The sequence below is a fragment of the Panthera tigris genome, chromosome A1, assembly GCF_018350195.1.
Source record: "Panthera tigris isolate Pti1 chromosome A1, P.tigris_Pti1_mat1.1, whole genome shotgun sequence".
NCBI lineage: Eukaryota > Metazoa > Chordata > Mammalia > Carnivora > Felidae > Panthera > Panthera tigris.
The window spans coordinates 143,537,502-143,553,076 of NC_056660.1; the positions used below are offsets into that span (position 1 = coordinate 143,537,502).

The window sequence follows — 15,575 nt, forward strand, 5'->3', positions numbered from 1 at the left end:
AGCTTGTAAAACTGATCTGTCACTTGGAGTTGATTAAACTGACCATACGAATATTGGCTGCCTAGTCTACTATAATAGGTTGGTCTTTTTAAAATTTGAATTAGAAAAAAAATTTTAATTTTAATTAGATTTCACCTACCTGCAGTCAACATTTTTTAAGAATTAGTTCATTCTTTCTTTATGCCTTAGGCTTTGTACCTTTGGCTTATTGTTCATAGAACATTTTAATAGCTGTCCCTTTTTTTTTTATGCTTTTGGCATCATGGAAATTACAATCTTATTTGTTGACTTTTAATGTTAAAAATATTTATTGATTTGAATGCAGTGTTTCCTAATAAAATATCTGAAAAATCTGAAAAAAATTTTAAAGTCATCTCCACCACATGTGACTTTTTTTTTTTTTTTTTGCTGATTTTTGCTTAAATTAAAAACTTGGACCATATGAAGATTGTTAAATATTAGAGGTTTTGAGAAGTATAGCTTCAATTTTGTTTGAGAGAATTTCCTTAGCAGAAACTATGTATTATTTGTGTGTCCACGGTACCTAATATGATACACAGTATATTTTGATACCTCTAACAATTATGGACTAACCAATTATAGGATTTTAAAAGATGAACATTTGAGATTTATTTTCTGGTTCTATATTTCTCTGATGTAGACATTTGAACAAAATGTGCTTTCTAGTCATCTCTTAAAAATTTACTAATTGCTTAATTTGTTCTGTTTGCAGTGATTGTCTCCTTAACAACATTTTTTTACTTTTGAATTCTTTGGGGAACATAGGAACTGTTGGCATTAGCACTTTTTGACCACAAGAAAGGAGGCTGGAAATCTTATTATTGACATTGATATCAGAGATGGGGGGATGAGGATTCACATTTAAGGGTGGCAGAAATCCTGGTCTGGCTTGCGTGATACCGTGATCTAAAGGGAAAGCTCCTGAACCACGCCTTTCTAAAATTGCATGATTTCTCCTGCTCAAGGGACCTGGTGAGATATTCTCCAACAATTCTTTGGGCCCTGACAACAGGGAAGGAGACGGTGAGAGGATCTTTTTCTTTCCTATAAGTGCTTTGCCATCTTCTAAAGTTGCAGGGGTAAGACCAGCCGAGAGCTGGGAATCAGAGCTGTAGTGATTTGCCCCTGAGTTTCTTTTTTGGACTATACTTCTTAAGGTGGAAGCAAATATCGTCTGGTTAGAGTCTGGATCTGGCTCAGCAGGGATTTCAATGCATTGCTGATTTCCTTCTGAAAAAAATGATTGATAATTTATTTCATCATATGACATCTTTCTTGAGCTGGCCTGATTTAAGGCTCTCAGCAAATGTGCAGTGTCTTTTACATCAATACTTTGGTGCCTAGTGATGAATCGCTTGGAAAGTGCCAGCCCATTGGTTTTGTAGGACAATTCTTCCTCTGGAGTAATATCCTGGAGCTCCTCTTGCAAGGAGGCCACTCTGTTTTGGTGCATGAATAAGGGAGGACTCTTGATCCAGGTTGGAGCCTGGGGTAGCTTGGGACCATTAGAGGCCACAGAAGCCTTCCTCACAGGGGAGCCTGGGTCCTGTGTGTCATCACTATTTCCTGAGAGCTCCAGACCTTTAAAGCCAAAAAGTGTCATTTCAGTTTCAGAAGAATGTGTAAGTGGCAACGAAGCTGTTTTTATGTCTATTTCTGAAGGAGTGGCACAGGAGGCTGGGGAATGACACCCATCCATATCTACAGGAGGCATATTTAAGTACTGTTTGGTAGTGTGCCTACCGGAGGGTGATTTTGCTGTCGTTATAATAATGACCTCTTTCCCTTTTGCCTTGCAAGCACTAAGTAGAACTTTCAGGGTCTCTCTATCCTCTGAATTTATAGCATAAACAAGGGCTGAGTAACTAGAATGATCTTGCAAGCTGAGATCAGCCCCACTGTTTAGGAGCAGGGAAACAACTTCAGGACCGGCTTTTTCTAAGCAAGCATGCATCAAAGCAGTTTTCCCAGATTTGTCCTGTATGTTGGGGTCAGCATTGTTTTCTAACAGGTATTTAACCATTTTGGCTTTACTGACACTCTGGTGATCAACATGTTTGGTCTTACAAGCGATCATTAAAGGTGTTTCCCCACGGTCATTGCTCTCATTAATGTATGCACCACCTTCTAGCAAGAGTCTTGTGAGGCGAAGCCGGCTCTGATGGACTGCTTTGATCAGGGAATTTCCATCACTTGAAATTTCTATACCTTCATCCATCTTCAAAAGTCAGAATCAAAACCTGGTTATCAAAGAATATGAAGAACAAAAGATTAGCCGGAATCCCAATTTATATTCATGTTGTTATTGATAATTTCTGAAATATATATGTATAGAGCAACAGTACATAAATGAGATTATGTTATTAATATAGAACAAAAAAGTGAACTGCAAAATAAAATAAATTTTGAATAGTAACAGCCTTTAGGTAATTATAAACTAAAATTTACTTTCAAAACCTTCATCTAGTACCAATGGAATACTTCCCTAAATTCCACAATAATTAAACAATAATGCACTTATTTTCTACTTGTGAAAAATATTTTAAAAACAATACTAAAATGTAAATTGAAGCAAAAATTCCAAAAGTGTGTGTAATTGCAACTGAATCAATTAAAATATAGCATATTTATGGCAGATTAATCTAAAAACTTCTCAGGGTTAGATTACTTAAATGTGCTCTTAATTAAATAATGCAACTATTACTTAGATTTTCAATTTAAGGGCATTTCTATGTTTCTTTTAAAGGATGAAAAATCATTTGAACTACAAGACATTAAGTAACTGACATAATGTCTGGAACTCACACTGAGATGGGAATGGTGGGCATGTGATTATGCATTTTCCTTGATTTCATTATTTAAATCAAACACTAGATTATGAAGCCAGCCACATTCAGTTGGTTTACTTTTTTTTTTTTTTTTTTTTTTTGAGAGGGAGAGAGAGTGCACATGAGCAGGGGAAGAGAGAAGCTCAGCAGGCTCCCTGCTGTCAGGGCAGAGCCTGAGGCAGGGTTCCTGGGTGGGTGGCTCAATCTCCCAAATCGTGAGATCATGACCTGAGCCAAAATCAAGAGTTGGACATTTAACCAACCCACTGAGCCACCCAGGAGCCCCTGTTGGGTTACATTTTGACAACAGTACATTTGCTCTGAAAAAGTTCTAGGCTAGAAATGTGAGTGAGGTCATGTAGTCTTTATAAGCATTTTATTTTTTATCTTTAAAACTAAAAATTACTTTTATTTAAATAATTTAGATTCAAACTCCTTCAACAGATAATTCCATCAGTTGATAAGAATTATGTCTTTAGGGGCTCCTGGCTGGCTCAGTCAGTAGAGCATGCAACTCTTGATCTCGGGGATGTGAGTTCAAGCCCCACACTGGGCGTATAGCTTACTGAAAGAGAAAGAAAGGAAGGAATGAAGGAAGGAAGGAAGGAAGAAAAGGAAAGAAAGAAAGGAAGGAAGAAAGGAAGGAAGAAAGAAAGAAAAGATTGTGTATTATGTCTTCACCTAGAACTGAGGAAATGTTTGTTTTTGAATAGTGCTTAGAGCTGGGGAGAAAAATCAAATGGAGTTTATATTATATTTATTTATTTAAAACTTATTTATTTACTTACTTATATTTTTGACAGAGAGAGAGGGCACAATGATTGAGGGGCACAGTCAGAGGGAGAGCGAAAGAATCCCACACAAGCTCCGCACTGTCAGCACCCACCCTTGAAGCTGGGCTCCAGCTCACCCTACGCAAAGCTCAAACTCACGAACCATGAGATCATGACTTGAGCTAAAATCAGATGCCCAACCAACTAAGCCACTCATGTACCCCAAGTTTATATAATATTTAAATCTCTTTTATTTAATGAAGTAGGTTTTAGAAATTGAGAAGTATTATTTATTCTACTCATTTACTTTTATTTGTTTAATGTTTATTTCTGAGAGAGAGAGCAGGCACGTGTGCAAGCAGGGGAGGGACAGTGAGAGGGGGACAGAGAATCCACAGCAGGCTCTGTGCTGACAGCAGAGAGCCTGATGTGGGGCTTGAACCCACAAACCATGAGATCATGACCTGAGCTGAAGTTGGACGCTTAACCTACTGAGCCACCCAGGTGCCCCTATTTTACTCATTTACTTTTAAATTAACAATATGGGACATGAGTTTTTATTGGATAATAGAATAGATAATAAATATAATGACTTCTTAACAGAAAAAGAGGTGAAGAGAACAGAAAGAAAATGAAGGGGGAAAGAAGGCATGCACACAGAACTTAATCTAACAGCTAGCTGTAAGCTCCTATTATATCTTGGGCATGGAGCTACAAAGGTACATGCCCTAGCCCTAAAGAGCTTACTCAGTTGTTTGGAAGAGACACCATATAAGCAGCTGGTTATGAGTTAAAGTCAGGAGAATATACAGACTTTGGTGGCTTGGGGACTGAGGGGCTCACAGAGGCCACCCAATTGAGCTGGGTTTGGACTGCTAAGAGTTTGGTAGGCAGACAAAGTAGGAAGAGAGAAGTAGAGAATGTTCCTTGTGCAAAAACCTAGAGGTTTAAAATAGCAGTTATTTATCATAAATCAGGCTCTATTTATGCTGATGTAGCCAAACTTTAGAAAAATATTTTAGCAGATGGTAATAGTTAGGGTGAATGTGGCAGAACACACACCTCTACTTTTGCTCCTTCCTGAACAATCCCCTGAAACTAAAGAATTTTTTTTTTAATTTTTAAAAAAGATTTTATTTTTAAATAATCTCTACACCCAACATGGGAACTGAACTCACAACCCTGAGATTAAGAGTTACACATTCCACTGCCTGAGCCAGTCAGGTGCCTGAAGAATTGTTAAAAAGACATAAATTCACAAGGATAGCACGAAAAGGAGAGAAGACAACAGCAACATTTGGAAGCCAGAAAGCAGGTGGACCAGTGGTGACCAAACTAGCCAACCTGAAAAGGCTGTGCCTCAGGTCATTCGTGATAAAGCTGATAACTAAGCCCACAGACACTGCGGAATCCTCTAGAGAGGCAGTAAGCAGGGAGCTCTAGAACTGGGTGGGTGGTGGAGTGAATGGCTAAAATAATGAGGACTAGGTGAAAAGTTGTCGGAGAAGCAGTTAGATCCCTAAGTCCTTGCTATTCACAATGGGACCCTACCTTGGACCAGCAGCACACCATTCCCTGAAGCTTAATCTTAGGCTCCATCCCAGACCTACTGAACCAGAGCCTACATTTTAACTAGATCCTCAGGTGATTTAGATGTTCATTAAAATTTGAGAAACACTGCCTCAGGTCATTCCTTCACTCCAAGCCACTAGGAGATAGGATACTACCCATCTCATCTGAGATGTCCAGAGCTTTATTCTCCAGAAATGGTGAAACAGAAGGGCCTCTGGACTGGAAGACATCCAACATATTTGAGGACAAGAAAATAGGAAATAAGTGATTGGATGCTTACTGACCACCGAGTGACGGGACTCACAGCCTTCCCCCCGATGCAACTCCAAGAAGCCTGGTAGCTGTACCTTTATTATTCAGTATAATATCATTATACTCTCCTCTCAAGAATCTGACCTGTCTTAAAAAAAAATACCTAAGAGTACTAACCACAGGGATTCCTTAACACGCCACCCAGATCATCCTACAGTGAGGTTTAAAGATTATAAGCCTTGGGGCACCTGGGTGGCTCAGTTGGTTAAGCAGCCAGCTCTTGATTTAGGCTCAGGCCATGATCTCACAGTTGTGAGATAGAGCTCTGTGTCTGGTTCTGAGCTGGGCAGATTCTCTTTCTGCCCCTCCCTTGCTTGCTCTCTCTCACTTTCTCTCTCTCAAAAAAAAAAAAAGAAAGAAAAAAAGAAAGGAAGGAAGGAAGGAAGAAGGAAAATAAAGAAAGAAAAGAAAAGAAAGATTACAAGCCTCACCCATGTGCTCAAGGCTTCTCATCAGCTTTTTATTTTTTTAATTTTTTTTAAAATTTACTTTTGAGACAGAGACAGAGCATGAGTGGGGGAGGGGCAGAGAGAGGGAGACAGAATCTGAAGCAGGCTCCAGGCTCTGAGCTGTCAACACACAGCCTTATTTTTATTTTTTCTAATATTTATTTATCTGAGAGAGAAAGAGTGCATGCATGGGAGCAGGGGTGGGGCACAGAGAGAGAGAGAGAGAGAGAGAGAGAGAGAGAGAATCCCAAGCAGGCTCTGAGCTTTCATCACAGAGCCCAGTGTGGGGCTTGATCTCAAGAAACATGAGATCATGACCTGAGCTGAAATCAAGAGCAGAAGCTTAACCGACTGACCCATCCAGGTGCCCCTTCATCAGCTTTTTAAATCAAGCCTTTTAATTATGAACAGATAATAAAAAACAAAACAAAACAAAAAAAGCCTCTTACCTTAAAGATAGAGACCAGAACAAATAGTAAAAAAAGGCAACTTGGAGGAAACAGGTATTAGCCAGGAAAATGAGAATTTCGAAACCTTACTATCCTCAAAGAGATAAGACGATGTTGTAACCATGAAACAAAAATAAGATTCTATGAAAAAAGAATATTCAGGGGGTGCCTGGGTGGCTGAGTTGGTTAAGCATCTGACTCTTGATTTTGGCTCAAGTCATGATGTTGCCATTTGTGAGATTGAGCCCCACGCTGGGCTCTGCACTGACAGTGAGGAGCCTGCTTGGAATTCTCTCTCACTCTTTATCCCTGCCCACCCCCCTCAAAATAAATAAACTTAAAAAAAAAGAATACTCAGAGACCATAAAAAGGGTTCTCAAAAGATAAAAACACCATACAAACTGCAAAACTCAATAGAAGGGTTAGATGATAATGTTGATAAAATCTCTAGCAGTTAAGCAAAAAGAACAGGACAGGAAAAAAAAGAAAATTAGGGGTCTACACTAGGAAATCGAACATTCAACTACTAGAAGTTCTGGCAAGACAAAAATAGTGGGGGTGGGAGAAGGGGCAAACAGGAAAGGAAATGATGCCTGAGATCAAGAAAAATTTCATGCGTGACTTGAGTTTCCAAATTGAAGGTGTCCAATTAGAACATAGCACAATAGATGAAAATGGACCCTGGCCATGGCACATGGTTGTAAGTCTCTAGAACACTGAAAGCAAAGAAGATTTCACAGGCTTGGGGGCAGGATGTGGGGAGTGGGGTGGATAAGTCACATGCCAAAGTATCAAGAATTACAATGGATTCAGATATATCAACAATAGTAAAAGACAGTGGAGGAAAGTCTTTAAAAATCTGAAGGCAAAATGCTTCCCAGCTTAGAATTCTGTATCTAGCCAAACCATCAGTCAAGATTGGAGATATACTCTTAATAATCTACTGAAGGATATAATCTACCAAGATGAAACAGTAGAACAAGAAAGATGAAACAAGGTACCAGAGGCTGGAGATCATCTTAGAGGAGAAGCACAAGAAACCCCAGGAAGATGGTGAAGGGCCAGGATAATGGATGTGCACAGACATCATCTCTGAGATCATACTATCATTTTACCATCTTCTTAACTGAGAACCAGATGCCCAGGTGAGCCTGCCCTCAGTTCTTATCTCTACTTTCTTCGTCCTGACCACGTCTCTCCTCCCTCCTCTATACTCTGCTTTCTGGGGCATCCGGTGCCACTATTTTTAGCTCTGCTCAATTGTTCTGCTTTGACCTGCTTCGAGACCTGGGGATAAGTCATGGTGAGCCTAGGAGGAGAAGGACTAAACATTCATTCCCCTTGGATATCCAGAACCTGGACTATACTGAAGCCCTGCCAGAAGCCCTATAATGGTGAGCCCCTTGTTTCCCAGGACTCCTACTCTTGCTCAGAAGGGGCTCTTATAAACACTGGGCCAAACTCTGATCCAGAGATTGTTAAACTTACCTTCTCCTGAGAGCTTTAGTCATATATCGGTGCTATATGCCTTTCTTTGTTCAACTAATTTTGTGCTTGCTACCTAGTTTAACAATTTACTTAAGGATCATATACAAGTGGGAAACTTAAAAAAAAAAAAGTAATGATTAACACAGGAGTCAAGGGAAAGTTACTTTTTGGTGGGGGGAGGGAGAGCAATGCAATTAGGAAGGGACACACATTGCTTTCATTTTAAGGTTTGGTTAATGTTCTGTTTCTAATCTGGGTGGTTTGTTATTTATTTTATTATTCTTTAAAAGAACATATTTCACATACTCTTCTGTATGATAGTACTAATCTGTTGGTTTTTTGTTTTTTTTTTTTTTTTGGTAAAATAGATCATGTATACAGACAAGAGCATAATAGCACTTACATAAGATATGTTCCATAATTAAAATTTATTTTTTTAGGGATGCCTGGGTGGCTCAGTTGGCTAAGCGCCTGACTTCAGCTCAGGTCATGATCTCATGGTTAATGGGTTTGAGCCCTGCGTCAGGCTTTGTGCTGAGAGCTCAGAGCCTGGAGCCTGCTTCGGATTCTGTATCTCTCTCTCTCTTTCTCTCTCTCTGCCCCTCCCCTACTTGTTCTCTGTCTCTCAAAAATAAATATTAAAAATTATTTTTTTAAAAATTTATTTATTTATTTTGAAAGAGAGCAAGTGAGCAGGGGAGGGGCAAAGAGAGGGAGAGAGAGAATCCCAAGCAGGCTCTGCACTGTCAGCACAGAGCCTGATACAGGACTCAATCTCATGAACTGTGAGATCATGACCTGAGCCAAAATGAAGAGTCAGACGCTTAACTGAGCCACCCAGGCGCCCCTCATAATTAAAATTTGAAGAGCCATCTTAGATCATAACTTCTTACAACGTGGTATTATCAATAGTATTTATGTCTAGACTTTCTTACGCCTAGGAGTTTCAACTTGTGAGCTCCTGAAAGGCAGTATTCAAAAGAATATACTTATTCATTCTGCTTTAGTATCACTCATGATGTTAATAAGCAAAGAACAACATTCAATATATACATACATAAATATAATGAAAGTGAATGCTGCAATTTTTGTCTGCCTATGCAACATTCTATAAAAGCTATTCCAAAGCCCGGCATACCTGCAATTTGGGACCTTAGGAATTTAGGATTGGTTGACAGCTTGGGTCCCAACTGAGGTCTATTCTGAAGGCAAAGCATTTGAAAAGGGTTCACAAAAGAAATCCTTCAGCATTTTTCACATACAAATGGGTTTAATAAAGCAGAGATGTAGAGAAATTAGCTGCAATATAATATCAAATATAGAAACCATTTAGAAGCTGCAATTCTAGAAGAGATACAGTATTAGTCATGTAAAAACACCTTTGACCAAAAGTGACATTTGAGGAACATATTCAAATGAAAACAAGTTGCCAGACACCAGATTTCAATACTAAACTCTCATACAGTTTCTACTTTTGGGACCAACCTTGTTTTGTTTTGTTTTGTTTTTAAATAAACACTCTTACAAGAATCCTTTGGAAAGACTTTAAAATCTTTTCACCCACCCTCATGTTAAAGGCTTTCTCCACAACACTAAGCCTCACCACTTTCTGTCATCATTTCTCTCACCAAGGTTGGTATCAGAAGGTTCTGAGAAAAGAAGGGGAGCTGGCCATGTACTTCTGGCTGGGCTGCTTGAGGCCACTGCCCCACTGTGGTCCTGTGGGAAGGGAGGGTGCCGTGGGCTCCAGGGCTCTCTGAAGAAGCTGGGCAGTGGCACCACTAGCTAGTGGCACCTAGTGAATCTGTCTTGTGGATGTAGGCATACTCCCTCTCCAGTACTCTCCTGAGCACTGGAGAACTGTCTAGAAAAAAAACAGCAACAACAAGGGCTTACTCTTTGTTCATTTTAAAGACTTCTAAAGCCCCTTGGGTTGCTCACTTTTTAAACTGTTCACATTTAAGTGGAATAATTCTAAAATTGTTTAAAATTAAGTTTCACAGAGAAAAAAAGCTGTCAGATACTTTATTGTCCATACACGTTTGGTTTCCTAGTGTCTCATAATCAGTACCTTACTGGAATAATCCCTTTGTCTTTATGATTTTACTCTCTCTTAGTTCTTTTATCATGGCTCATTCACCTGCACATCAAAAATGCTGATATTAAAGTTCAATTTATCTACTCTTCATTGAACTAAGCCCTACCTGTGATGAAGATCCTTCTCAAGCCTATGATTATCCTACTTCAGAAATGTTCTTGCTTCCTGTCTCCTCCTGTGAAACATCCTCATTGAGCGCTGATACTGTATTAACATTCAGTCAGACCCTTTGTTATAATGTAGCATATAAATAATCCACAAATGCAGTTACACCGTCCAAATAGATAACAGTTCAACTGGAGAAAGTTGAGGAGTCAGACAAACCCAGATTTCCATCCCGATTCCCCCATGTGCTAGCTGTATGCCACAGTTCAATCTCTCAGCCTCTGTCTTGGGTTCCTCATCTGTGGGATGACAACGGTCTAAGGATCTACCGTTCATCCCCCGTAGGGGGTGGAGCAAGGTGATGAAATCAGACATCTAGAAAAAGACTTTCCTATCGTGCCTTAATACTCACTGTATTCTTCTTTTTACAAATTTTATCTCAGAATTTAGACTTCTTTTATTTTTATCATGTCTTTAATTCACAGGCTACTTAAATAACAGATAAAATATTTAAAATGTAGTTTTTTAAAGATCTATGAATAATGTTTTGTAAACATATATGGAATCTATTAAGTGAATATGGAAAAAAAGAGCCTTAAATGTACTTTCCTTATAGTTTCCAAATAGAATAATTTCAGCATATTTAAGCTTAATCAACAAACAGCTGGACAGATTGCTTTTTATTTTAAAATTAGAATGTCTTTAACATCTCTTAGGATTCATCATGGCATACTTACTATACTCTTTTAGTGCCTCTCTCTACTCCCAAGACCCCGCTGAAATTACAACTTAGTTATTTAAAAAATTTAAGCAGATGCGTATTCTGAAGAACAAAGAAAACTTGGAGGACAGATATATCGTGAGAGGAGCAATTAATTTCAAACAAGCTTTGGAAAGAGAGTGGGGATGGTGGTGTACTAAACTGCCTCAGCATCCCAGAGGCTGCCACATAGAGCCACTAGGAGGTGGCCCCCACATTGCCCACAGGACCCATGAAGTTTAGGGGCGAGAGGCCCCAAGTGCCACAGAAAGTGGCAATGAGGCACAGGGCAGAAAATGAGGGTGGTTCAAAGTCTGTGGACAGAACATCTAGACCCCTGGGGAACTTTTTCCCACCCAAAGTAGAGAACCACTGTTCTAGGCAAGATTTCTTCTCTGAACAGATCCATCAGAAAAGCTGAAAATAGGGGATAAGGTGAGAGTCTATGGGCTGAACAGTGGAATCCCCAGATCTCACTCAGCCCTGCTAGCAGGAGACTAGAAGCCAGGAAAAAGAAGTAAAAAAGCACTGGGTCTTAGAATTATGAGCCCTATTAAAAATACCTGTTGATAAATGAAGCAATTCAAATAACTGCATTCGCCCCTCAGACACCCACTCCAAATGGAAATAGAAAGTTACCTGAAAACGTTATTCAAAATTTCAGACTTCACTTATGTCTTTTCTCTCCCTGGATGAATTTTTTGTCAGCCAGCTGTCAGCTCCTCCTGAAGGAAATCAAAGCTATTCAGAGTTACATAAATACCAATAATTTGTTCCACGCGTCTCTCCCATTTGGAGTCTAGGTTTTTAATTCCTTCTTAAGACAGCCCTACAGTGTTTGTTCAGTTAATTATATTTCAGTGATTAGGAGTCTGTAAAAGTGTCTGGAGTGGATCCCAGGCACCGCCATCCTGCGTGTGCAGGCCGAAGCTTGGCCTGCAAGGGCGCTGGGGTTGAAAGGGCCATAGCATTCACCTGGCCTAGCACCCTATCACCCTGTTCCATACAGATGAGGAAGCCAAGGGAGGCAGGGTGGGACACCTCCCAGTCACTCCTCTTACTCCCCTGCTTACCAGGACTTAATTAGATCTTCCTGTGTCCTTTCTCTTGCTTTCTTATTTCCTTGCTTCTTGGATACCAGCTTCCCATAGAGTAGAGTTGTTTTGAGTACCTGATTTGGGTGGTACCAACCATGGCCAGTACCACATGGGCTGAGGTATTTAAAAAGCCATCTTGCAGATGATAGGCTTGGCCTTCCTTATGGCTCTTTTCCTGCAAGCCACCCCCATTTTCCTTGCATTCAGAGAGAGCTGTTCTTTTCCTTTGAGACTCTTACTCTACCTCCAAATAGGATTGGTGTTCCTGCCCATAAAGGGCAAGGGGGCTGGAAATTAACAAGGGCTTCAAGTTGGATTTTCAGCCCTTCACCCTTGCTCCAGGTTGTCATGTCTTTGTGCTGCCCGCAAGGGGATCAGAGCATGCTCACAAGGGGCAGCAGTCTATGTATTAGAGACTGGGGCTCTGTCTCTTCCCAAGTTATCAACCCTTGGGAAGCTGATCCTCTGAGATTCAGTTTCCTCATCCTAAAATTGAGATAATATCTACAGAAGATGATCATAAGAATTTTAAAAAGATCATTTGTGATTTAGGAATTAAAAAAAAAATACCAGTTTCTACACATGCATCACTAAATGTATATCCTGGGCTAAGGGGTCTGACAGTGGGAGGCCAAAGTACCTACACCAATGGGGTTTCCACTTTCCATGGGCATAATCACATGGAGAGCTTATTAAAAATAAGATTTCTGGCTCCACTCCCACATATTCAATAGGGGGTGCTTCCTATGTACACTTGGAGAAAATATGTGACAAACTCTTCCTCATCCAGTCCCACTTCCTACTTGTCAGCCCGCCCGCCCCCCTCAGGCTCCTACCAGGCTGTCTCCATCATCCGTCTCCTGGAGGAGGCAAAGGGCAAAGATGACTGCCATAGCCTAGAGACGGATGAAGGAGCCCAGGGGTCTAGAGAAGAGTACAGCCCTGAGTTTGAATGGGCCAGGCGCTGTAGGTCTGCTGTTCTGCCCTTCCCAGACAGGTCTGAAAAATCCAGAGGTGTAGTGGGCAGCCCAAGGCCGGGATGTGGGAGCTAGTGGCCCTTAGACTGAACCAAGTCTGCCTGCCACAAGCAAAACGTGTGTCCTCTTGCCATGCAAGGAAAGGGGCAGAGCCAGAACAAAAGATGCATCTAAGACTGTCCCAGGAAATGTAATGACTTGCCAGGAAAAGTGTTCTTCACTGGCACCGGCTTGTAGGAAATATTTCGAAACTGCCCAAGGGAAGGAGTAGCTGGTAAGGTTTGCTTTGTTTCCCACACAAAGCCAAAAAGGACTGGTGTCTTCTAGTTACTTGTATGTCCCCTAGGCCTCGGGGCTGGGTCCCCCGGGCAGCTACACCCCCACTTGTCTCCGTAGACACCACTCCCAGAGACAAACACACACAGACACACAAACCTATACCTGCAAGTTTCAGGGAACCAAGGTGATAGGATTTCCAAGCTGTTGAGGATTCTAGCTGTGTCTCCACACTCCCCGCTGGCTCCGGGAACCAAGCTTGTTCCCTCAGTTTTTCCTGAGAGCGAGAGCGAGCAAGCCCTTGGTGCTGTCAGAGAAGGGCAAAGGAAGGTGACTAGGGCGACAGCGCCGGGGCACCGGTGGGGGCGGGGTGTGCGTTGTGTCGCCTCGTCTCTGAGACAAGACAGGTAGCTGGCGAGCTGAGGTGATCGCCATCCACGTGAAGGGGCTCTGCCCAGAGCGGCTGCGGAGCGGTCCCCGCAGCGCCAGTCCGGAGGACACGGCCCTCCCTTGGGAAATGGCGCGCGGGAGGGGAGCAGCCATTGCCCCCATCCTGGGGCAGGCGGACCTCTGGATCCCGGACCTCCCGTAAAGGGGTGCGGGGTCCAGGTGCCAAGGCTGTGAGCGCCCGAGATGCGCCGGGACTGGACTGCCCGCCCCCGTGTGGCTCCCATTTGTCAAGCCAGTGGCTGTAAACGGCTCCGCAGCCCCCAGCCCGCCTCCTGCTCCCAGCCAGTACCTCCCGCCTCCCGGCCGCCCGAGGCACCTGCGGAGACGCGCGCCAGTCGGACCCCCAGACCCGCGCGCTCCTGCGGCCTCGCGCGCGCCGTTCCCGCTGCGGCGCCAACACGCGCCCGCGAGCCCCTGCCCGGATGCTCCCCGACATCCTGCAGCCGCTGGCTGCCCCTATCCACCCTCCGGCGCTGCAAGGCCGAGAAGGAGGCGAAACCTGTATCTTGCCGGGGTTCAAAACCGAGCCGCTGCAAAGCCCGAGCTGAAAACAGGCAGGGTTTGCGGGAGGCGTGAGAGTGGGCTTGAGTGGAGTCTGGACAGGTTCCTGCCCTCCAGCAGCCCTCCGTCGGCCCCGGGTCTCGGTCCTCGCTCAGGGCATCGCAATGTCAGGTTGCGCGGGAGCTGCGGGCTCCCAGGGCCTGGGCGTACCGGCCGGGGCTCACGGAGGCCGCGGCCCCCGGGTAGCTCCCTCGATGCCCTCCTCCCGGCAGCCAACACGGCGATCCAAAGTTTCTCCAAGTGTTGCCTGCAGAGACCTCGTCGCAAGCTAACCTGGGACGCGCTGTCAAGTCGGCGTCGGCGCCTCCCACCCTCGGCTCTGCGCGGACCCTCAGCGCGGGAGGCTCCAGGGTGCCGTCTGGGCTGGCTTGGCTTCGAAAGCTCCTCGGCGGCTGGAGTCGCGGATTCCGGTAGGTGCTACCCTGTCCCCGCCCCTGTTCTGCCGAGCGAGGAAGGCGGCGGGCCCGAAGCCACTAAGCGTTGGAGCGGGGGCCGGGAGGCGCGCACCTCGCCAGACGCCCGGGCGGTGCGGCGTTTCCGCTGGGAGTGACGCGCTGGCTCCTCGCTGCACGGCAGGTGGGGGCGGCGGGGCCAAACTCTGCACGGACCCCGGGGCCAAGGTCTGTCTCTGAAGCTCCGCCCTTTGTCCCCACGAGTAGCCCCACCACATACACCCACCTCAACGCAGCCACCGCGCTGTGGCGGGGACGACTTGGCCCAGAGTAGGGGCGGCAGGGTCTTCCCCACTGTGAGGAGATCGCCACCCCTACCGGCCTCTGATTTCCCCTGTCATACCTGCATCTCTCCCTCCAATTCATTATCCACCGGGCTGGTCCGTGTGTCTGTCTCCCGCGGCTCCTTCTTCCCCCTTCCCGTCCCTGTACCCGCTTTGGGTAAAGCCCCGGTCTCACTTCAGGTTGGGGTATTGGTGGGAGCAACCGTTCGTGTTTTGTTTTTATGAGTTTATAACTTTATTACGCTATTATTAAAACAGTAATATAACACTTCAATAAAATTTAACAAAATGTGTCTTTTATATGTCAAACTCTGCTGCAGCGGTTTTAACTCTTCATTTATCAGGGATCGTCTGGTGGAGAAAAAAACTATGACCATTTTTTGTTGCTGAGTTAATGTCAATCAAAACTAGTTTAGTTTTGAGCCCTCAAAGGGGGAAAGTAAACTTATCTCTGGACAGCCTTCTTTTATTTAGAAAAATAACCCGTTGAAATGGGCCCTTTAGTAATAATATATAAAGCAAGTTCACAGGAGATCTTAACCCAGAGTTGGGCTCTGGGGAGTTGGAATCCTGGATCTGGGTTGCCCTGTACCCCACCCGATTTTGATGGGAGATTGGAGGGT

General features: G+C 43.6%; 1 protein-coding gene across 2 annotated transcripts; it reads right to left on the reverse strand.

Moving 5' to 3' along the window:
- Positions 1 to 413: 413 nt before the first annotated feature.
- ANKRD34B (ankyrin repeat domain 34B) lies at positions 414 to 14,578 on the reverse strand. 2 transcript variants are annotated; one of them, XM_015536532.2, is made up of 5 exons: positions 14,490 to 14,578; positions 13,371 to 13,512; positions 11,495 to 11,580; positions 9,521 to 9,756; positions 414 to 2,261 (listed from the first exon to the last, which is right to left on the reverse strand). In XM_015536532.2, exon 5 carries the CDS (start codon positions 2,237 to 2,239, stop codon positions 695 to 697), a length of 1,545 nt encoding a protein of 514 aa, XP_015392018.1. In that variant the 5' UTR covers positions 2,240 to 2,261; positions 9,521 to 9,756; positions 11,495 to 11,580; positions 13,371 to 13,512; positions 14,490 to 14,578; the 3' UTR covers positions 414 to 694. The 2 variants fall into 2 exon arrangements, with proteins under 2 accessions (XP_015392018.1, XP_042845207.1); XM_042989273.1 differs by lacking the exons at positions 9,521 to 9,756; positions 11,495 to 11,580; positions 13,371 to 13,512; positions 14,490 to 14,578 and adding an exon at positions 9,031 to 9,254.
- Between the last annotated feature and the right edge of the window lie 997 nt (positions 14,579 to 15,575).

Excerpts from the sequence above, each read along its gene's own strand:
- ANKRD34B (XM_015536532.2), bottom strand. The coding sequence starts at position 2,239 with ATGGATGAAGGTATAGAAATTTCAAGTGATGGAAATTCCCTGATCAAA.